The 24,759-nt window shown below is 43.0% G+C and overlaps 1 protein-coding gene across 3 annotated transcripts in view; it reads left to right on the top strand.

Annotated features, from left to right (window-relative positions):
- LOC125751182 (short transient receptor potential channel 5-like) overlaps nucleotides 1–24,349 on the top strand; it is a 36,776-nt gene extending 12,427 nt beyond the window's left edge. The window contains exons 2-12 of one of the 3 annotated variants that reach the window (XM_049029793.1): nucleotides 511–915; nucleotides 3,573–4,094; nucleotides 9,043–9,379; nucleotides 9,696–9,835; nucleotides 14,140–14,462; nucleotides 15,848–16,043; nucleotides 16,525–16,719; nucleotides 17,882–17,923; nucleotides 18,732–18,821; nucleotides 19,299–19,458; nucleotides 19,573–24,349. In XM_049029793.1, the coding sequence (XP_048885750.1) occupies nucleotides 538–915; nucleotides 3,573–4,094; nucleotides 9,043–9,379; nucleotides 9,696–9,835; nucleotides 14,140–14,462; nucleotides 15,848–16,043; nucleotides 16,525–16,719; nucleotides 17,882–17,923; nucleotides 18,732–18,821; nucleotides 19,299–19,458; nucleotides 19,573–20,099 (2,910 nt within the window). In that variant the 5' untranslated portion in view covers nucleotides 511–537 and the 3' untranslated portion in view covers nucleotides 20,100–24,349. Of the gene's footprint in view, nucleotides 1–510; nucleotides 916–3,572; nucleotides 4,095–9,042; nucleotides 9,380–9,695; nucleotides 9,836–14,139; nucleotides 14,463–15,847; nucleotides 16,044–16,524; nucleotides 16,720–17,881; nucleotides 17,924–18,731; nucleotides 18,822–19,298 lie in introns of all 3 variants that reach the window. The other 2 variants (XM_049029794.1, XM_049029792.1) reach the window with 2 other exon arrangements.
- The last annotated feature ends 410 nt before the right edge of the window (nucleotides 24,350–24,759 follow it).

Below are 24,759 nucleotides of genomic sequence, written 5' to 3' on the forward strand. Positions count from 1 at the left end.
TGAGAACACTATTTGGAAGTCGGAAATCAATAAATAAATGTACATTTATGCTAGAAAATAGATGTCAATTGACTTATCATAGTACAATATGAATGGGTCATTTCATACAAAAACTCTTGGTCAAATTTTTTACAAATATTCAGGATGGGCCAGACCTCAGTTTCAATAAGTCAATAAATCCACATCTCAAAATCGTATCCCATGGACAAGGTGAGTTTTGGAAATTTACTCTTCAATTGGGTTTCTGATTTATATGGTGGATTTCTATGCATAAAAAATAGCATGTATCTATCTTGAGGACATAATCTTCGGATGGCAGATTAAACCAGTGTTTCTCAATAAAGTCCTTGCGGACCCACAGACTGTCCTCGTTAGGCAGCTGGAAGTGGTTAAAAATGTGGACTATCTGTGAGTCCCTGAGGATGGGGTTGGGAAACACTATATTAAACAAATGAATAGCAGTTAGCTTAAGATTAGTCAGGTAACTTTAAGCCGATCTTCTCTCTGCAGCCAGCTCATCCATCGCACCGGAGTCCAATGGCCCAACTGTACTACAAGAAGGCCCAGCCTTCGCCCTACCGTGACCGCATCCCGCTGCAGGTGGTGCGGGCAGAGCTGGAGCTGTCAGCAGAGGAGAAGGCCTACCTGATGGCCGTGGAGAAGGGGGACTATGTGGGCGTCCAGCAGGCCCTCCGGGGGGCCGAGCTCTATTACGACATCGACATCAACTGTGCCGACCCGCTGGGACGCACGGCGCTGCTCATCGCCATTGAGAATGAGAACCTGGAGGTGATGGAGCTCCTGCTGGAGCATGGCGTACGGCTGGGCGATGCGCTCCTCTATGCCATTCGCAAGGAGGTGGTGGGAGCTGTGGAGCTGCTGATGTCCCACCGCCGGCCTAGTGGCGAGAAGCAGGTGGGCCTAAGTCAGTAGCTATCAGACAAAGAAATACTGCAAAAAGTCGTTTAATCCCCCACCGTTTATAATCCCAGAGGATTAGATAAGCTTTATTGAACACAGGGGGAAATTCTCGTGCATAAGCAGAGGTTGAAATTTCAGGTCTAGAAAGTAAAACCCCAGACCATGATTTTGTTTCAACCAACCTGTTGAGTCTCTGTGACTGTGACTCTTTACACTCAGCTGGTTGATTGAGACTAAATCACAGGCTGCATAAGCACCCAGACAAACAAACCAGCTGCTTGTTACCCACGATGACAGATTATATAAATGGTATAATATCCAATTGCATTAACTATAAAAAAAAATATTCACACAGATTTCTGTGATTAATTATGATTAATTGCACCTATAATTACAATGAAAAGTATTTATACATAATTAATTCAGAATTAATGCAAAGTGGAGTGTATGGATAACACAAACTCATTACTGTAACATTAATTTTATGCAAATGCTAGACAGACTCAAGTTATACAACTTCATTGTCAATTTTGCCTCTGGGGTAGTTAATCAGTTTGGTTACGACTTATTTCTGAAAGAACTCAAATATTTTATCCAGAGCATGAGTTACTGAGATGAGGGAAAAATTACAGAACATTACGAAGTTACAAATTGTTTATTGCTTTATGAAGTTTCACAGTGGATATAAAAAGTGCACACACCCCAGTTAAAATGTCAGGTTTTTGTGATGTGAAAAAATGACACATTAAAGGTGGGAAAAGTTTTGAAATGATTTATCATGGTCTCCTTTTTTTCACAAAAACTTGGCATTTTCAAGGTGTGTACATTTTTATATCCACTGTATGTTAATGAAATTTGACCACCTTTTTGCTTAAAAAAATCATCAAATCACAGCTACATAACATTATTTTAATACCTAATACCTATTAAGCTAAGGTAATGCCAGTTACTTTACATAAAAAAACTCTCACACAAATTCTCAAGTTTGTGAGAATGACCCATACTGTAATATTTGTTTAATGATTAAACAAATGCTTAATTAATTAACTTAAGATGTACAGATTATTCATTTCCAACAAAAATGCTTCTTGCAAGCAGGTATATGCTGAATTTCAATGATTTCGAAAAGGCTCAATGAACAGATGGCAGTAAGACAAGGAGAGGGTATTTAATGGTATTGCATTGTAAGGAGGGATGCTACACAATTATTTTTTAATCAACCACCTTGGGCGATTAATGTCATTATACCGCAGCACATATAACCGCATGTGCGGAACAAAACGAAACACTATTTAATCCCGACTATACTCTAGATCTAAAATCTAAAATGTTAAATCTATTTAACAAACGGCTCTAAAAACATATAAGCCTTTAATAAAATAAACAACAATTTTATCCTATGTATGCCTCCATCTGGCAATTTTTAAACCCCTGTGAAAATGGTAACTAGATGTTTTCATATTAGCTATGAATTCTGGGATTCTGTGCTGCGTCTTGACTTAACCTCTCACAATAGCTGTGTCCCATTTCAGGGGTTGCATCCTTCTAAGGCTGCATCGAAAGACCAAATGCATCACAGGCGTGAAAAGGACGCCGCATTTTGAAGGCTCCTTCAAATGTGGCTTACACGTCCTTCTCTTTCCGAGTTGCAAAGAATCCACCCAAATCATACCAAGAATTGCACAGATTTTTAGATGGACGCAGCCTACAAAGGCTTTATGCTGACCATGTCCTTCGAAGGTTGCAGCCCCTAAATTCCGACACGGCTATTGTTTATTTTAGGCCAGGAAAGAATATTATAGGTCTCTATTAAAATTGGTGCTCATACTATTCTGTCATTTGGGTAACAAAACACTGCATGCGTTAACACAGTCAAAGAAATAATAATGCACACGTTAATGCAATACATTTCCCAGCCCGAATAAATAATAAAATCTCTGAACATTTTATTTTCCTCCCCCGTTATGTAGCATGAGAGAGAAACCTTAGTTTTTAAACAATTTCTACCATTCATTACCTTATTAAAATTCTATCCACTTTACATATCTGTGTGCTTGTGCTAGTGAATAGTGATGCCTGTTTGTCTGTCTGTGAATTATTAAGCAGAAGTGCATAAATATGCTCAGCCAGCACAGTTGCAAACTAAACATATTTCCCTGAGTGTAAAGGGCAGCCGAAGGGCAGCTGGCAGCCTTCACATTAAATAAAAGAGAGCATGGAGGCTCTTTACTGAGACGTCCAGATAAGAGGCACCCTGCCCTGTGCAGCCTGGGGGTCTGGCTGTCTGCTGTCTGTCTCTGATGCTCTCACTCCCCAACTGTCTCTCCTCTCTGCGCTGCTACAAGAGGAAGCAAAAGGAGACCCATTAAAGCCGCAGCAGAGGAAGTGCAAGAAAAAAACAACTGTCTTTTTTTTTTAAAACACCATCATCTTAAACCGCTTATTTACCGCAGAAACAAAAGGTGCCCTGCTGGAGTCTTTTCTTTCGAAAAGGGTCTTTTCTCTTCTTTCCTCTCCTTTATCTGACGATCTGCATCCATCCTTTTCTCTGAGAGCCATTTTATCCTGTTGCTGGCCTCTTCCTCTGGCAAATTTTTTTTAAATTCTGGTGTCCCATTGTCCCCCCCCCCCCCCGCCTCAATCCTTCCCAGGTCCCTCCGCTGATGGACATCCAGTTTTCCGAGTTCACCCCGGACATAACGCCTATCATGCTGGCTGCGCACACCAACAACTATGAGATCATCAAGTTGCTGGTGCAGCGCGAGGTGACCCTGCCGCGGCCGCACCGCATCCACTGTGCATGCGTGGAGTGCATCTCCAGCTCCGAGGCCGACAGCCTGCGCCACTCCCGCTCTCGCCTCAACGTCTACCGGGCGCTGGCCAGCCCCTCACTCATCGCCCTCTCCAGCGAGGACCCCATCCTCACCGCTTTCCGCCTGGGCTGGGAGCTCAAGGAGCTCAGCAAGGTGGAGAACGAGTTCCGGCAGGAGTATGAGGAGCTCTCCCAGCAGTGTAAGCGCTTTGCCAAGGACCTGCTGGACCAGGCACGCAGCTCCCGTGAGCTGGAGACCATCCTGCACCACGATGCTGACCAGGCCGAAGACCCGGGCGGGAGCCCGGACAGCCACGACCTGGCCAAGCTCAAGCTGGCAATCAAGTACCAGCAGAAGGAGGTGTGTGACAGCTACTTCCTCTCTGGGTGTGATTGGGCTTATGGGAGTGAAACCTTTACTACGGTACCCAGATGCTGATGCAAAACTGATTAGCCAGCTGTTTGGCCCACCTGCCCCCCCTCGTGCTTCCCTTACTTTTGGCTCTCCCACATGTCCCACAATTCCCACCTGTGCTTCTCCGGCTGTCTCACACACTCCTCGCTGTGCCAGGTGACCCTGACTCCTAAATGCAAATGATTCGGTAAACAAAAAGTGTCAACTAATGAATCGAATACTATTTAAAAATATCATTTGTATAACTGCATTGTAATATAACAACTCAAACCTAATAGAAAAACCTGTTTATGCCTTAGACTCAAGGAGAGGATGACAACAGCAAAAAGATTTAGGTAAATCTAAATGTCCAACTCATCTAAAATAAGCACAGTAATAATGACAACATTGTCGAAGGAATTCCTATTCTTATTGCACTTATTTTATGAAATAGAGTTTAAAAACGGCAAGCAGGTGACTGACCAATCACATGTATAGCCCATTTGCCATTGCTAAGCCACCGTCGTGCTGATAATGCTGATAAATTTTTTTAATTAAAGCCAAAGCTAATTAGGTGTGTGTTCTGTGTGACGGTCACATACCAGGCTACTCGCTTTGTGTAGATGATTAACTGCTCAGCCTGCACTACTCCACCTGAGGCAGATTCCTTTCCACATGAAACTCCACACAGGTGCACGTTCTCATGGCTGCACCCCTGTCAGCCCCCACCCAGCAACACCATGCACCAACTCTAGGTAGGTTTTTTTTAACCTTTCCAACCACATGGCCAAGCTAGTCATCATATATTGTATTGGCAGCCCAGTTGGCCTTGCCAGATTATGATTTTTTTTCCGGGCAGTGATGGGGGCTGCGCTTCCCTGCCACAGTTCCACCTTCCAACAGAAAATGCTCATGCCTGCCTCTGGGCTACCGACCAGAGGCCGAGAAACCTAGAGACTGAAACCAATCCGTCTCAGCCTCCAGCAAGCACTCCAGCCAGCTACTGGCACTCTCTAACCACAACCCTTCATAGTGATCCAGGGGGCCTTGACAAAGTCAGGGTTTTTAAAATTGAAAAATGCAAAGTGCTTTGATGAAGTGGGGACAGGTGAGACAAAAAGGGTATTTAAGAAAAACGACCTGCACAGAAATGAAAACAGCCCTTCAATTTGGACATTTAGATGGTTTTTAAATGTGTATATTTGATTGTTTAGACTTTAATTGGGACACCATGACTGTGTAAGAAATTTCAGTTATGCTTTACATTAACTGAACTTTCATAATGCTATTAAAATGCATTTATATAATATTCATAAGCAACATGTAAGTATACCTTAATATCCTAGCAAACCTTAGATGCCACAATATACTGTACATTTGATTATAATATGATTATATGATTATAATGTTTGTCATTATTATATAGTGTTTGTTATTAATAAATATTAAAGCTGGTGTGGTATGTTAGGGTGCTACAGTATACTTACATGCTGCTTACAAATATTCCATGAATGCATTATGAAGGCGTAGTTATTGGAAAGCATTACCCAAACTTCCCTATCGTCTCAGTCCTAATCCATATTTTGAGAATAAACAAGACATTCCCAGTAAATATCCATTAGTCCAGTCCTCTATTTTCTTCAAGCCAGAGGAACCCAGAAGATTAAACAATAACCCTGGAGGAGAGAAGGTTAGAGGGACAGACGCAGAAACGCTGTCCAGAAACCTTACAGCATGTCCGCTTTTGGACCCCATTTCACCAAAGAACAGCGTCATCGTAGACAGAGCATGACCAACATTCCACGTCACCCACAACTGTGTAATCACAGAGCAATAAAACAATGCGAAGTTGGGAACTTATCTATCTGGCTGGACTATTAATACACACTTACGTCAGTACCCCGGCATGTCTACAGAGCAACCTGGCCGAGAATGATGGATGAGAAACATATTATGTTCTTATAAAACTGATTAAAATAAAGCTGCATGTCTGGGTGGCATGCAGAAGAATTGTGAAGCTTTCCATTTAGGTCAGCAATTAATCCCTGTCCTCAGGGCAGCAAAAGCAGCTGTGAAGTTGGCACTTAGCCATCTCTCTGATTTGACTCTCCCTGCCGGCCCCTGGAGGTTGGGCTCCCCCTCTGAGTCTGGTCCCTCCCAAGGTTTCTTCCTTCCAGGGAGTTTTTCCTTGCCACTGTCGCCTATGGCTTTGGGTGGGGATGCTGTAAAGCGCTTTGCGACGATGTAATGTTGTGATAACGCTCTATACAAAAATAAATTTGTTGTTGTTGGTGAAGGTTGTAATTTTAAGAGTAAAACTCACATCCTCCAGCTCCCCCCATCCCAGGTCAGAAGGCAATTGACCACATGCTGCCCGCAATATGTCTTGGCATCGCAGCAACTTATTTGAGTTGCCAGACTGCACGCCTGCCCTTTATCTGAGTCATTACCGTGGCAACAGTACAACCGGCGGGGTGATAATGAAACTAGTCACCCGAGTCCTTGCAGGGATGGGTCAAGACAGATTAGAAAAATATTAAAATGAATTCCGTGACCTTTTACAACCAGCATGTTTCATTCAGTCGGCATAAATTTCCTCCTTCCAAACCCCTCAAAGTCTCCTTAAAACATACTGGAGGAATGTTGTCTATATGGTCACCATGAGTTATCAACTTGACAGCACCTAATAATAATAAGAATCAGGATATGTACTTTGGCAACTAGATAGTGCTTTGTGATGTTTGTAAACACCATGGGTAAACAAGTGAAACATACTGTTAATAATGCAAGTCGCAAGACAGTAATAATTGCTAGTAGTAGTGCTAGCATTTTTGTAAAAACTCAATGGGAGGGGGTTTATTCACAGCATATCACTTCTTGCTGCTTGCAGTGGACATATTCAGCTATTCTGATAGTTTAAAATACGGCGGGCCTGACGGTCAAAATACGACGACATTTCAGAAAACACAACGACATTTAAAAAACACAACATTTCAAGAAACACAACGAAATTACAGAAAACACAACATTTCAGAAAACGGAAAAGGTAGGACCCCCACTTGTTCGTGATTGGACAGTACCCTTGGAGTGACATGGGTACTGTCCAATCACAAACAAGAAGCGTGGCGCCACCCTTTTCCTGATTGCGACTGGACAGTACCCATGTCACAAATGACAGTTCATTTAATGGGTGCGTTCGACTTGGGCTTAGGCCTGTCTGCAGCTGACGTGACGCGGAGCGAAATCTGCCGGCGGCTGCAGGGGTGGAGTATAAACTGTATGCGGCCAAGTCGGACAACCTCTACTCCACGTAGTGTGTGAGACCTGAATGCCAGAAGGGTGTAGATAAATCTATACAAATATCACCTACATTCACATTACTTCTTTTACAATAGCCAACTCCCGATCTAAACTGTTAGCGATGAAAAAAATAAACTATTGTGTATAGTGGCCCTGTGTATAAAGATGGCTGCCAGGAGAAAGATCAAATACATTTATTCCAAGGATTGAATGTTTTTATTGTCATGTACAGAATACAATGCAATTCTTACTTAAATGCCTTCTTCATAGACTAGACGATTAAACAAATGAAGCAGCGCGACATTACAGTAACTAACAATAAATAAACAACTAACTTACGTGTACTATTAGAGCATTTATTTCATTTGTTTAAACTTTATTTTACCAGGTAAATTAACTGAAAACCAGTTTTCACTGCTTTACATATTTTTCAGGAGAAATAGCAGATAATGCATCAGAACTGCCTCCGATACATACGTCATGCGTGTGACTTAAATCTTCAGCTAATAAGGGAAAAGTTGTGTCGTCACGGAGGTTTGTGCAGCTGTCTGAGAGGTGCTGCACGATCTGTCTTAAGTCTTCTTGCTCTCACGAGGTTCTTGAACCATGTGACATGGTGACGCGTGATGACGTTTTGCAGTGCTGGCTGAAGTCAGACAAAATAATCTAACCATGATGCATTGTGTCAGGACCAGAATGCATTGCTTTAAGCCAGCGCTGTAAGCGGCTGCGTGAAGTCGAACGCACCCAATGTGTCGCATGAATCCCTGTGTGATCAGCTGTTTCGAGTCATTAGCCCTGTGTATTTAAGTCTGCATTTAAGTATGTTTCCCGTGTCCGGTCATTACCGTAATTTTCAGTTTGCTGCTTGCTCCGTTGTCCTGCTTGTCTTTACCTTTTGATTAAACCCAGTGTTCCTCGATTCCTTGCGTCCTGTCCCTGTTGCCCCAGTCCGTGCCCTGGTAAATACGTGACAGGAACGCTAATGGCTACATAAATATTCAAAAATAGTTCATTTACTATTTTGTAATAGTAATGTTGTTGTGGTTTTTGTAATGTCATTTTGTTTCCTGAAATGTCACTGTGTTTTCTGAAATGTCGTTTTGAAATATTGTTGTGTTTTCTGAAATGCCGTTGTGTTTTCTGAAATGCTGTTGCGTTTTCTGTAATGTCGTTGTGTTTTTTGAAATGTTGTGTTTTCTGAAATGCCGTTGTGTTTTCTGAAAGGCTGTTGCGTTTTCTGAAATGCCATTGTGTTTTGACGGGGCCACCGTATTAAACTCACTACGTATCACTGAAGCTATAATTATACGAAATTCTGTGATACAGGATAGGATGCTTGACCCCTCTGCTCCTTAATCACTATCTATCCAGGACCGGCCCAAGGCTTATGTGAGCCAAGTGGCGGCTTAATTACCCATTGGCCACCAGGAGGCACCCCAACTGGTCAGCCTGTCAGAGTGAGGAGGAAGATCACAAATGACAGTTTTGTTCATCAGATCTTGCTTAGGGCCCCCAAAGGGTTCGGCCAGCCCTCTATCGATCTGACCCCCCTTATTTCTTGGTCATTTATTTAACCAGTCATCCCTCCTTTAACCCCACCCACTCTCCCCAGTTTGTGGCTCAGCCCAACTGTCAGCAGCTCCTGGCCACACTGTGGTACGACGGCTTCCCTGGATGGCGCCGACGACACTGGGCAGTGAAGCTTCTGACCTGTGCCACTATAGGCCTGCTCTTCCCCTTGCTGTCCCTGATCTACCTGCTGGCACCCCGGAGCACACTGAGCCTCTTCCTTAGGAAGCCTTTCATCAAGTTCATCTGCCACACAGCCTCCTACCTGACCTTCCTCTTCCTCCTGCTGCTGGCATCACAGCATATCGCCCGCACCAACCTGCATGTCCAAGGTCCTCCGCCTACGCTGGTGGAGTGGATGATCCTGCCCTGGGTACTCGGTGAGAGGGGCAGCTCCATGGGATGATACAGCCCTTAACCTTTTCACTGCTACATGAAAAACTTCGCAATTTATTGATTATTCATTGTTTTATTAATCTTGTACTAGGCAGGATTTAAAAAGTAGTGCATTCATAAAAAGTAAAAGTGGCATCATAATCAACATACTTAGTTAATGTGACAACACAGACGGTGCCGTAGTCAAAATCTCCACAGATTAATACTCAAATTTCATAGATTTTTATGATAATTCTGTAACTATGTCGTTACTGGAAATCCTCTTGACAGCAGTCCATTTGATTTCTGATTCTTCACCAGGGTTCATCTGGGCAGAGATTAAGGAGATGTGGTCCGGGGGCTTCACAGAGTACATCCACGACTGGTGGAACCTGATGGACTTTGCCATGAACTCCCTCTACCTGGCCACCATCTCCCTCAAGATCGTGGCATATGTCAAGGTTAGACCAGTCATTTTCTCAATTACTGTTTTGGTTTCAGACTTTAAAAAAAAAAATATATTTTATGATAACCTGCCATCCATCCATCTATTCAACCATCCATCCATTGTCAGACTGGTTTTCCTGGACAGGTTCTTGGATGGGTCTGGAGTATATGCCCAGCAGTATAGGCCAGAATGCGTGACTGCTCCCTAGAAAAGAAAATGTGGTTGAAAAAAATGGCAGCATATGACTTGGTCATGTATGACGATTTGCTGGATTTCTTAAGAGCTTTACGAAGCTAAATCTAACATGGTTCGCTTTTTTTGAGATTGAGGCACTGCCAACTTTCCTAGCTACTGTTATTTAAAGTGATACCTTCTAAAGAAGCCCTAGGGCATCAAGCCTTGGTGTCTCTACTGATATGCTCTTTTGGGACTCTAACTTTAGTTTTTGTTCAAATAATGTGTGATATTCCTACATATGATATTTTGAGTAAATATTCTAGAAGGTGCCTTTCGATGATCTCAGCTCAGATTGCCCCCCACTGCAATGCAGTCATATTTTTGTGTGGGCTGCATCTGTCAGGCATTTCCTGGGTTTAGGCTTGAACAACTGCTCCAGCGGCAGGAGTACAGGATGTGCACTTGTGTATACCTGTGTGTATAAATGCACTTTTGGGTAGTCACAATGGCTTCAAAAATTGACATTATTGTTGTATTGTATTGCATGAATGTCTCTGTGATGTCTCTTTTAATGGTGATCTTACGAAAAACCTGGATGTAAGATATGAATTCCTTTTGTTACCTCAAGCCTCGCTTCTCTATGCACTAAATTGCAATTGAACAAGGCCATGCAATCGTTGGTCTGATTATATATTAGAAGAAAGTGTATAAATGTGGGTGAACCATTGTTTGGAACCACTCTACAATCAGAATTCACTATCTTTAATGTTTCTGTTATTCTGTTGTAATAACTGTGTTCGGCAGACACATCCTTGGAGAGAACATTATGAAAGCACATCCATGCTGGTGAAGTGGGAACTAAGTCATCCGCTGAGGCTTGCGGTTTATTTGTAAATCTATTTTGGGTATGACATTAAACTGCATCTGGCCCTGCATCCGAGAATGGCACCATGTACCTTGACTTTACGAAAGGTCAGGGGCTGTGGGTTGCTGGATCCAAGTTCTAACATCCTGAGCCACATCGTTGGACTTCGTACTCCAACACTGGTGGTGCAGGGAAGGATATAAATCACATCCTCGTGGGCAGATGCTGGAGGCTCCTGGAGAACTGCAGGGTCTACAGAAGTGCCCAGTTTGTGAATTCTGACCACAGACTTGTTGTTGCAATGCTGAAAATTCAGCTTAGATCCAGTAGGCTACCACCTACTAGGAGAATGAGGCTGGACTTAGCCAGACTCCAAGATCAGGCTGCTCCTGATGAGTTTGCATGCAGTTTCTGTGAGGAACTTACAGACTTGGGTGTGACTGCTGACTCTATGTGGCAGACCTTCCGTGATAAGACCCAGAAGGTTGCCAGGGGTTGTCTTGGTGTTCCCAGAAGGAGGTGTTTCATCAAGGGGAGTTGCAGCACATGACTTGATGGCAACTCCAGTCTGTACTGGGAGCTGAGGAGGTTGGCTGTCGGGGCTCTTAGGGCAGATATGGAGACATTTGTTAGATGAATCTGTGAGCAGGTGACACACCATCTGTGGTCTAGTGACCCATGTCCTGCTTCCAGAGGAACTGATGCATTACGCACATCTGAATCTGTGCCTTGGAGATTTGTAGTCGGGGTGGGTGATGGAACGGTCCTTATGGATGACACTGCAATTGTGATCCGCAGGACCGGCTTACTTTGAGCAATTGTATAAAGCTGATCCTCCAGCTAGGATGTTGGACATCTCTGGGTCCACAGTTCTTGAGGCTGATCCTCCAATCAACCGTGAACCAGCCAATCTCACTGAGATTGCACGAGTGGTGAGTCAGCAGAGGGTAGGGAATGCCGCAGGGATCTGTGGTATTTGGGGTGAACTTCTCCAGGACGGTGGTAATGTTGTCCTCCTGGCATCGCATGCTGTCTTTGCTTCCATTTGGGAATCAGGAGTCATCCAAACTGACTGGAAAACGGGACTTGTAGTCCCTATCTGGAAAGGGAAGATTGTGATAACTACAGGAGTATAACACTGCTCACAATGTCAGTTAAGGTGCTTGCTAGGGTCATTCTTAATAGGATCCATGATCACTTCCTCACCTGTCAGCGACTGGAGACGTCAGTTTCACGCCTCAGAAGTCTACCCTCGACTGCATCCTGGCACTAAGGCTTCTCATCGAGCACAAGTGCGAATATTGGCAGAGGTTCTTTGCAGCCTTTGTCAATTTTCATAAAGCCTTTGACTCAGTTGATCGAGTTGCCCTGTGGGACATCCTGAGACTTCTTGGGATCCCGCCGAAGTTGCTGGACATTATGGCCAGCCTGTTTACTGATACTGTGAGGGCTGTGTAGAGTGAAGGGAGAACTTCCATGTCCTTCCCAGTTAATTCTGGGGTTTACCACGGGTTCGTTCATGCTCGTATTCTGTTCAATGCTTGTATGGATTGGGTCTTGGGCAGGGTCCTTGGGTCCAGCAGTGGTGGGGCATCGGTAGGTGAAGAAATATTTACTGATCTTGGCTTTGCTGGCGATGTTGTCGTCCTACCGGAATCAATGGAGGTTCTGATTGGAGCTCTCAAGAGACTGATCGAGTGTCTGAGATTACAGGTGTCCTGGATAAAGGCCAAGATTCAGGCCTTTAATGACTTCTTAGGCACAGCCATAAGTAGTGTGTCCGTCTGCGGGGAGAATGTCGACCTCATCGACAGATTTACTTACCTCGGCAATGACATTCATGGCTCTGGTGATTCTTCCTATGCAGTCAGCAGATGGATTGGGAGAGCATGGGGTGGTCATGAGGTCGCTCCCGATATCTGTGCAAGAGGGTGAAGGACCAAGTCCTGGTGCTCCCTGTCTTGCTGTATGGCTATGGCACAGGGACGCTATCCAGCTCTCCGGTCCTGTGTCTCTTTGGAGAATCCTTGGGTACTACTGGTTTGACTTTGTGTCGAAGGAGTAGTCGCTAGGGGAATTCTGAATGAGGCACATTACCTGCATTGCGAGGTAACGTCAGTTGCCATTATAGCCATGTGGCCCGATTCCCTGAGGGTGATCCGGCTTGCAGGATCCCCATTGCTGAGGACTCAAGCGGCTGAACCAGGCAGAGGGGGAGCCCGTGTAATGGGCTATAGCAGATGGATGGCCATTTCCGGAGTGTGGGACTGGACCAAGTGTCTGCCTGGAGGGTCATCAGCCAGGATCCCGAGGAGTTTCGGCCTTGTGGTGGGTGCGGCAACATGCTGCATCAGCGCATGCTCCTCTACCTGACCTGACCTGACCTGAAGCTGCTCTAGGCACATCCTACTGGGTGGAGGCCCCAGGGCAGACCCCGAACATGCTGGAGACATTATATCTCCCAGCTCTAACCTATCTCTGGCCTCTCTGGAATGCTGCCATCACAGTTTTGATCAGGAGTAGAAATATGGTGATGATGATGATGGATGATGATTAGGGGTTAAATTAGAATCATAGAGGTGGAACCCTATCAAGGACAGATAAGGGGTGGGAGGGGTATCCTGAATAAGCTGCTACGTATATTAGTTTATTAGTTATAATATGTATTTGTGATCACATTTGTCAGTATGTTCTTTTGATACAAATATTGTACCTATCAGGGCATAAAATTGTACTTAAATTTTTTTAAACATAGCATGTATATGACAAAGCATAAAAATCAAAATGGCTTATTAGATTATATTCAATTCATTTTATTGATCCCAGAGGGAAATTCTACAAGTAATAACCTTGCTCAATTAATGATGTCCCCATGAAAAAGCATTAAAATATTAAGTTATTTATGGATTGCTTCGCACATGCGTCTTACCTCTAGCTAGTAAGGGATGTTTTGGCAGCTATACGGTATGCAAAACACCTCAAAGTACAAAAACATGGCACAAGACATCATGTATCAATATCTCATCCACTCAGGAAATGAATATCTGACCAGAGCTACTAATGAAAATTTACATTAAAGCTGATGAAAAAAAAAATGGACTTTTAGCATGAAACTGAACGGAGGCAAGGCTGCTCTCTGGCGAGGTGTGATTTGGGAGCTGGGTTCCATCGGGCGCCGGCCACATTTAAACCCAGATGATGATTATGATTTGGAAATTGAAATTGAATGGGATTGAATATTGAATTTAGCTCTTTGCTCCTTTTACCTTTTCCAGTACAACAGTTCACGACCACGGGAGGAGTGGGAGATGTGGCACCCAACGCTGATCGCTGAAGCCCTGTTCGCCATCGCCAATATCTTCAGCTCTCTGCGGTTGATCTCTCTCTTCACGGCTAACTCGCACCTGGGCCCACTGCAGATCTCTCTGGGCCGCATGCTGCTTGATATCCTCAAGTTCCTCTTCATCTACTGCCTGGTGCTTTTGGCCTTTGCCAACGGCCTCAACCAGCTATACTTCTACTATGAAACGCAGGCAGCTGATGAGCCCAACCACTGCAAAGGCATCCGCTGTGAGAAGCAGAACAACGCCTTCTCCACGTGAGTGTGGTAACCCTCCAACATGGCACTCAGACTAAAGCTGATGTGTGTTGTTTCACCTGCAATATACCAAGCCGAGTCTACTTTATTTTATACAACACACAATTATTTAACTTAAAACATCTGGTGAGGTCAAGTACTTATGAATGTTCACTCGCAATTCTGCACACTTTCATCCATCTACCTTCCTACCAGTCATCCAGGACATGGTTCTATGTACTGTTACTTTAAAACTCTAATGATAATAACCTCTCTTGAGCACTTGTTCAGTAATTCCCACATCCTTCAGACAGTACTGTAGAGGCTCTGGCTGTTTCTGGTGGTGAATTAACATTTGGCGGTGAATTAAAGTGTTCCTTAATTTGATTTCCAAGGGATTTTTAAATTGAAGATCAAATAATTGTTTGTCCACTAATGGCCCTTATACTGATAATATCATTGTTTCATCATGATAGTCAATAGTGTAATAGTAGCATGCTCTTACTGGAAAATCCTTTGCATTATACATTAGGTTGATGTGGCAAGTGCAGGAGTGATATCCTGCGATGGTATTTAAAGAACAAACCTTTTCATTAATTTGTAATGTATTTAGTGGTCTAAAGTACAAGTTGTCTCATAGTAAACATTAGGACTCTTAGTTATCTGTGGTACTAGGATATTTTTAGGGGGGCCACTAGCGATTTTGGGCCCCATGAAAGCATATCATATAGGGGCCCTAACCCAAACCAATCCAATTATGTCCCAGATTTTTTAGGCACCCTTGGAATCGCCCAAACCCACCGCCTCCACAGCATCTGTGCATTTTTTACATGTCTGCACCAGCAATTGATCCCTCTCTAAGCAAATGGAGTCTGATGACCCAATCTCATAGTTTCTGGGGGGAAGTAAATTCTACAGAAGCTGCTTGGCAAAGCCATTAGTCTACTGCTCTGCCTTTCACAACACAGATTCTTCTTAGGCTTGTGCTTGACATTACTGAATTGTTTACTACTAGGGATTCAGAAAATCATGAGGGTGAGAAGCCATATATATATATATATACAGAGTGATCCACCTCTTCACCATAAGCCTCATTGAGCTGCCTGTGTTGATTTACAGCAGCAGTTCTTTCTATGACAGGTCAACATGAAGTCTGGGGCCATTTAATGTGCCAGTCTGTGTCTAACCTGCCGAGGGAGACTTTGGCGGAATGTGTACCTGGTTCTTGTTAATTTATAATGTGGAAGTGAAAAATGTTTAAACATGAAATAATATGCAGAAGATTTTTTAATTTGATATGAACCCATAGCTTTTAAGTTCTTGGACTGCAGGATTAGTATAAGTCTCAAAACAACCCGATAATCTCCATCTGTCACAATCTCATCTACTCTTTCTCCATCTTGTAGGCTATTTGAGACCCTGCAGTCCCTGTTCTGGTCAATTTTCGGCCTGATAAACCTCTACGTCACCAATGTTAAGGCTCGGCATGAGTTTACAGAGTTTGTGGGAGCCACCATGTTTGGGACCTACAACGTCATCTCCTTGGTGGTGCTGCTCAACATGCTCATCGCCATGATGAACAACTCCTACCAGCTAATCGCTGTGAGTATGCTTGTAGAAAGCATGAGGGCGGAGCCTCTAGTCATATATTCACAAAGGCATCAATAACTCATTTTTAGGCTTGGTCTGATACATTCCAGTTATCTGATATGTGTTCTGCTCCTATATTAATGTTCATTCTAAAGGATGGAAAAAATATACAGTACATTACTGAGAGAATGACTGAGCCAATTGACTATACTTTGCATATCAGTCATTTCACATCTCTAATTCCTGCAGGAGTAATTCAGGTATAACGGAGGGAACATTCGTACCTTAACTGAAAACAATGAGACGGTCATACTGTGACATAAAAATGTGCATGGTGTTTTATTAATGCAGACCCAGATTTTTATATATGCATGAGTATAGCCAGCTTTAAAAATCTGCAGAATGCTGCCAAGAAAATGTCCAGGAGAGCGGTTTCACATCCCACTGTATTTTTTCTCCTCCTATTTCCCACACTCGTCCTGGTGCTGAGCAGGACCACGCAGACATTGAGTGGAAATTTGCACGGACCAAACTGTGGATGAGCTACTTCGATGAGGGGGGCACCCTCCCCCCACCTTTCAACATTGTGCCCAGCCCCAAGTCAGTGTGGTACCTGTGCATCTGGGCCCACGGGCGGCTGTGCAAACGGCAGGCGCCTCCACATCCCGACAACCTCAAGGAGTTCACTGTAAGGCAGTAATGCAGCATGCAGCATGCTACACGAGCCGTACAAGCACTGCACTAAAAGCCCTGAAAACAGCACCGAAGTGTGGGATTTTCACCATTGTTTCTTATTGGCAGTTTCTACTGAATTGTAAGAGTATCTTTGTTGTCTTTGAGTGCAGTGATGTGTCTTTTTCACAGCAGAGTCTGTAATTCGCCCCCCCCTGGGATAGGTGCTGTTTCTCTCTTTTCCTTTTTTGTCAATGCAACGCCTTGGTTTTCACATTTCATACTTGCCAACTTTCCGCAAACGGTTGCGAATTAAATTTCTGAACTGGACTGACCAGCCTGAGATTCACAAGAGCCGTCTATTCATACGGACACAGGCCACACTTCTCCGCCATCTACATCTGCTTTTTACCCGAGGACCTGACAGTAGTGGAGTGAGGCAGAGGGGAGAGTCGCCTATCTGTGTAAAGCAGCGATATGATCATGTTGTTTGGTTCACGTTACCTTTAATCATCTGGCTGTTTAGAGCTGAATTATTCATAGTATGAGAATGTCTCTGCTTGGGGTGAGGAGCAGACCCATATGACACGGGGGCGGAAGGACAGAACGGACACTTTATTCGGGGAGGGGGAAAGAACAAAAGCAGACATGACCAAGGAAGGGAAACTGGGTGATTTAATACGCTAATCACCTAATTTTGCCCACCCTGGCATGTCAGCATCCACTGCTCCGTCCATAACCCTGCAATAAGCAAAATTTTAATACCCTCTTTTATAGGATGGTATCATCTACATCTACAATACAGTGGGAAAAAAAAACGACAGTTACTCTCAGATCACCCACATACACACAAACACACACTTACACCCACACACTTATGTTTTCAGAGAGAGCCTTGGCAGGATTATATAAGAAAGCCTACTTTAAGCTCTAAAATATGTGCTGGTACTCTGGTGGTCAATGGAAAAAATTTGATCTCTGCTACAAATCAGAAATATATTCTTGTATTTGGAAAACTGATTTTTGGGCTTTAGCAGATACAATAGTAAATGATTGTACACCAACCCTTATACAAATTATGTAAAATTATGGGTAGCTGTATATAATTAATAGCAATCCAGGTGGTGAGACATTTATTCTTTTGATGCTGAAAACCCCGTTAATTTCTTGTGTTTCAGGATCGCCATGCCGACAGCCTAATACAGAATCAGCATTATCAGGTACATGGCACGGGGTCAGGGGCCATCTCATAAAAGCGATTATCATATTATTAGGTTCTTTCTGTGCCCATAGGTTCCCAAGACTATACAACTTCCACTCTGGGCAGAACTCTAAGAATAAAATTGTCCTCTTTGCAATCAAATACTTATTATTTTCTCCTTGCCTTTTTTATCTAGTTTTTTTATTTTTTTTTTATCTGTGGGTGGAATGGTGGCTCTGAGGCTAGGGATCTGTGCCCGCAACTGGAAGCTTACTGGTTCAAATCCTGTGAATGCCCAGAGTAATTCTACACCATTGGGCCCTTGCGCAAAGTCCTTAACCTGCAATTGCTTTGTCTTGGGTATGACGTTAATCTACATCCAGCCCTATAAGGAGGTCCTTCAACTTAAAGGGGAAAAGGTGGCAGGATTGACACTCCAGCCACTAGAAAAAAAACACACTGGTCCATTCAGACTGGTGTGGTGCTGAGGTATCACCTGCCACATGGCTGCACTCAGGTTCTCACACCCGAGCTGGTTTGTCATGTGATGGGTGTGGCAGCACACTGTGTCAGTGCTCCTTACCTCTCTCTTTTATTTTCCCAGTCTAGAACAATTTACCAAGCTTTTCATTTCTGGTTACCAGTTTATGTCTCTAGCGATACATTTACAGTCCCTTCTTTAAGGGGAAAGCAGCAGTGCACAGTATCTACAGCCTGATTGCATCAAATGGGTACAGCCTCTTGCTCAATAGCTATGAAATTCAAGAATAGCAACAGTATCTGTTCGGATGTGGGACATGGGCACTGCTCTTCTGTATCTTTCCCAGGAAGTAATTCGGAGCCTAGTAAAGCGGTATGTGGCTGCCATGATCCGAAGCTCCAAGACAGACGAAGGGCTGACAGAGGAGAATTTTAAGGTGTGTCATTGCGTTGAGTAAATCCACATCGCAGCACTATCATATCAGCATGTGTGGAATGTGTGAAGGCTGCCATGTCAAGGGCATAAAATTATGCATGTACATAAATCTCCTGTCTTCCTTTGCAGGAAATGTTTTTTTAGGCTGACTAGAAGATCTAAACTTCAATTCCGTTGTAATGTTTGTATTTCTTTCTGCTTGAATTCCTTTATTTCTGGTTATTTCTCAGTATTTCTAGGGTGACACAAGAAACGAAAGGAATCAGAAAGCAATGGCACCTTCTTTATAGTTCAATAGTGACTCTTTTTAACACTGCATGAGAGTTTATGATATGAAATATGCTTTGGGTAAAGTAGCATAACAAAGCCACAGAGGTCCACAAAGGGCTTTGCAGTTCTCTGTTTTGCCTAAAATAATGTTCCAAGTTAGTCAACCCCTTATTCCCTGACTCTCACAAATTCCTGTTGTTCTTGCCAGGAGCTAAAGCAGGACATTTCAAGCTTTCGCTACGAGGTCCTGGATCTACTGGGGAACCGCAAGCCTCCACGCCAGACCTACACCTCCAACAATGAGACCACAAAAGCAAATGCCAATGAAGCCGTGGACGGTCAGGCATGGGGAACAGGTGGGAATCCAGGTGAAGGAAAAAACTGGGCCAAGCCTAAGAGTGTGTCCTTCAGGCTGTCGAACTCCAAGACAGCAAAGTGGGATTCAGTCTTCAGTGTCTCTGCCCTTTTTAAATCCATGACAGGAATGGAGGTGCAAACAACAGTGGACAAAGCTAAATGCAACGGAGTACGAAAGTCCTCCTCATTTTCACCCTCCTCCTCACTGGCCAGCAATAGAGGAAAACTGCGGCGTTTGTCTGGATCCAGGAGGAACTCCTTCAGGCAGCTTGGCCGGCTTTTCTCCCACACAACCACTGGCCTACCAGGCGTTCACCCTGGACCTGTCCACAGCACTTCAGATGGACTGTCACAGCCTACTGCAGTGTTGCAGGACCATAGGCCTATTGCCATCGAGCAGGTGACACACAGCGAGATGCACCTCAACCAGGTAGGTCTGGATTCCCAGACCAATGGACAGGGTACCTTACCTCCATTACCCCCCCTGGGCTTACCCCCTTCCCTGCACTGTGCTTCCAGCTTCACTGCCTCCAGTGCTCGCCTTCATAACTCTAACGACGTTGTTTCTGTGGGCTGCTCAGGACCCTCTGATAGGAAAGACGCCTCATTCATTTGGGAGAACCAAGAGGACTCTATTACTACCCACCTGTAGGAACAATATGGCAGTGGTGGGGTGAAGAGCCTGTTGAATTACTAACCAGGGCTGGAGGCTAATCTTCGGAAGCGGTAAACAAATTATTGTTTGCTTAGAAGTATGAAGACAATAAAAAATTTATAGATAAGTAAAGAGCTTAATAAATCCACTTGCAGTGATACTAACAAGCAAGTCCTTGAGATTTATATTTGCCTGCCTGCCTCCATCAGCTTTGTTCCTGTCATTTAGGACATAAACACCTGCATTCACAAACATACCCAAATATACTTCTGTTTGCCTTGTACATGTTTGATTTTGTATGTTCTTGTTTGGGTCATTGGGTACCCCAGGGAACATCAGAACTGCGCCGAAGGTGGCTTTGTTCCATGGATCATGCGATGGCTGTTCCACATGTCAAGCCAGTACATAGATGTGTTATCTGGGATGCAAAAGTATTTGTCTCTTGCCAAAAAAGTCTATGGTATTCAAATAGAAAGCATGCTTTTGCTATCTCTATCTATGAAAATATCCCCCATTAATGGAATAGCAGTTTGTCGCTTGTGTCATCCACAGAAGGATGGACTTTAGTAGCAAATGAGTACATATTCTGAATTTTAATACGAAATGGATGATGTTAACATATGAAATCTTAGTTCTGAGATTCAGTCCTCATTTGTGAACCCAACTCTGTCATCCGAGTCAACAGTTGGTCAGGGGTATGAGAGAATGTGTGAGCTGAGGTGGCAGACTGCCTAAAGCAAGATGAATTTTAATGAGTGACGAGAATTGCAGGAGGGAAGCTCGCAAACACCCACTTCTCCTTCCGAATTACACGCTGTTCAGTCTTCACTTGCTAAGAAGGCCTTGTTGATAGCCCGTTCCTGACAGTACAGGTCACTTGCACTGCTGAAATGAGCCTTATTTTTTCCCCGCAAACGGCTGAAAACTGTTATGATGGGGAGCTGATATTTTATGCAAAACCACCCGGTTGTGTGCGGCGTCAGACTCGAGATGCTATCAGATGCAGGTGGTGATCTCTTTGGTTTATCTGGCAGAAGACAAGTGGTGACTAATGCCAGGATATTTTGCTGTGTTCTAGAATGATAATTATTTGTGGGAAGATTGGAAGTCAAGGTATAGTCGTTATGGTGAAGTCAAATCTGAATTTATGTGAAGTGGCCCTCAGACATATTCTGCAATAAGACTGCATTGTGGCTGATATGGAAATACACAAATGCACATCACAAATACATGATGTTATGATCTAGTAATATTACATTATAATTTGAACTGCAGTGTTGGAATTTCAAAAATTTGAACTATATGGTTTATTGCAGTGTAATTTAAAGAATGGCATCAGGGTACAACTATTTTTTTATTAAGCTACTTTTAACATTCACTTTTACACAATATAGTGCCCAAGCTATCCCAAGCTATCTGAATAAAAAGAAACGCTAAAGAACATTCATTTTCAAATTGAACAAAAAACCTTTTTAAAAAATAGTGATAGTCCAAGTATATCTTTGGGAAAGCTGGGGGATCTAGTGAAAGGAAAAAATGGAAGGAATTAAATAACATGAGTGTGGGACAGATAAGAGAGGAAATGGTGAGCGAGATGGTATTGAAGTGGAGAGATGGGCACTCATACACACACACACACACACACACACACACACACACACACACACACACATACACACACACACACACACATACACATATACACACACACACACACACACACACACACACACACATACACATATACACACACACACACACACACACACACACATACACACACACACACACACACACACACACACACACACACACACACACACACACATATATATATGTATTTCTGGCATTTTGCTGCATTTCAACAATTATTCAGTTCTATCTCCATATACAGTCCTGAACAAAATCTTAAGACCAGGCAAAAAAATACAAGTATTCGCATTTCGCACTGGTGGTTCATAACCAGGTTGTAAATAGAGCTTTGAAATGCAAAAAGAAGTAACAGGAGCAAAACACAAAAAATAGAGTCTAGGCAATTTCTTGAAAACTGCACTTAAACTCAAACAGGCTGCTCATCAGCTGATCAAAAGTTTAAGACTGTAGCCCAAAAAGAGCCCAAAAACAGAAGCCATAGCCAGTAGCCCCTTGATGCTCCTGCACAACCTGCAGTGCCATTGTTCCATTGAAGGAAAAAGCTCCTCAGACCATGATGGAGCCTCCTCCACTGTGCCACGTAGAAAACATCTCCAGTGGGATCTCCTTCTCATGCCAGTAATGTTGGAAACCATCCAGGTTACATTTTTTCTCGTCAGAGAATGAAACTTTCTTCTGCCTTTCGATGTCCCATGTTTGGTGCTCTTTTGCAAAGTCCAAACAGGCAGGTTTGTGACGTGGACGGAGACGTGGCCTTTGAAGTTCTTCAAGCTCTTCTTTTGCAGACGCTCTCTCATGGTTATTGGGTTGCAGTTGGCATCAGTAAGGGCCTGTATTCGGGTTGAAGATCGGCCTGTGTCTTCACAGACAGCCCGTCTAATCGTCTGGCTCAGCGCAGGTGAAATGTTTTTGGGGTCTACCACTTGACTTTTTCATCCCATAACCCTCAGGATCTTTTAAGAAATTTAAAATGACTTTCTTACTGCGTCCAACCTTGGCAGAGATGGAGTTTTGCGAGAGGCTTTGCTTGTACAGCTCAACAATCCTGCCACATTCAAAGACAGGAAGCCTTTTTGCCATCAGGAGGTCATGACAGTGTGACTGAAAATGACATGAAAGCCAGATTTTTACGCAGATTCTGCCTTTTAAAGGCTACGGTCTTAAACCTTTGATCAGCTGATGAGCAGCCTGTTTGAGTTTAAATGCTGTTTTCAATAAATTGCCTAAACTCTATTTTCTGTCCCTTGCTCCTGTTTCTTCTGTACAAGCTGGTTACGCACTGGTTACGCACTGGTTACGCACTGGTTACGCACTGGTTACCAGTGGGAAATGCGAATATTTGTAAAGTCTTAAGATTTTGTTCAGGACTGTATGTACTCTGACAGCACTACATTATACAGAAATGGTGTGGTCTGTTTAATGTACGTGGTTTACGAATAGAAGAAAAGACTGAGAAATGGTCAGCTGCTTGTGTTCAAAACATCTTAAGAAGTACATCAGTGAACTGTTAAACTGTTGATAATCTTTTGCCATGATGATTTTTTTTTTATAATAAATTGCAATAAATCTTATTATCCTCTCCAAAGCTCTGCTGTACTCATTTAAACAAGAGCAGCAGCAGAAAATGAATGAATAAATGAAGATTTTCAGAGAAATTTGAGCTCTATTAACAAGTGTTACGAAAAAGTCCCATAAAAACATTTGTAGACCAACAGTGCAAATAAGACTGATTAATAAATATAAAATGACAGTTATCTTCCTACACAGGTGACCATTTGTGCATCCCCATTGTGACAAATATGGAAGAGTGAGTTCTAAATAGGTAACCCCTGTGCCTGGTTTAAGACAAGGACTTGGCTCTTGGAAGATGAAGGGCTTTCCATGCAATTCAGCAAACATGTGACTGAAAGTGCATCATACCTGATTTATATATAATGCTGCCCATCCTGTCACGGGACTTCACCGATGTGCCCCCAGCACCCAGATGCACAACAGATGACATAAAATTTAAAATTTTAATAAATCCACTTTAAATAAATTAGGACATATCTGGTATTCAGAATTATAGGTTCACAGTGTCATGTTCATTTAAAACTGATTCATCTTTTATTGCTCTTTGCTGTATTACTACTATTATTATTATTATTATTATTATTATTATTATTATTAATTTGTGTTTATTTCTGTGTTTTTGCCATTGATAAATGACTATTTACTAGTCATTCCTCCATCAGTAGGCTGCGTATTCATTTTGGCAGCACTTGCGTATCTTCGATGTGGCAATAAAGCTTTTTGACTTAAACGTAACTCATCTGAACGCAGCGTAGCACATCATTCCTCTCAAAAGACAAACCATGGACTAATGTTAATACGTGTGTGTTCCTGATAATCTACGTGAGGGTCCCTGCTTTGCTGTCATTCGGGGATGGCACCCGATATGAAATCATCAGTGATCAAAATTGTAAAAAGTAGCTTCAAAGATGCCCAGCTTGGTCTTTACTTTTGAGCTGCGTAACGAATCTGAATTGTTTCAGTAAATACAGAATTCTATCAAACTAATTACCTGTAAGTTATCTAGGTAAGAATGTTTGTAATACTGTTACATTATGTTAAAATTACTTTGGTTATCCTCATTGGTGTCTTGGACTAAGCAAAGAATACCTGTGCAATTCCTATGCATCTTGATGTCTGATACTCCCCCCTGGTGGACAGTGGGAAAAAACGAATTTTAAGCGTTTTCCTCTCAGACCCCTTTGGTAAAATAGCATCTCTTAGACACATGAACATCAGCTATATTCATCAGCTGTTCATATGTACTATGCAATACAAGTGGTAATTAATCTAAACTAAAGTATTATATAAAAATGTATATCAATTTTCACAGTTTAATATACACTTTTTAGTAAACATTTTATTTGCCCCACAGATCAAGTTGTATTTACTGGAGCAATTTAATTAGTTTGTGTTTGTGTTGTCTTGCCAACATTCTAAAACTGATCATATA

Source organism: Brienomyrus brachyistius, chromosome 10, assembly GCF_023856365.1.
Source record: "Brienomyrus brachyistius isolate T26 chromosome 10, BBRACH_0.4, whole genome shotgun sequence".
Classification (NCBI taxonomy): Eukaryota; Metazoa; Chordata; class Actinopteri; order Osteoglossiformes; family Mormyridae; genus Brienomyrus; species Brienomyrus brachyistius.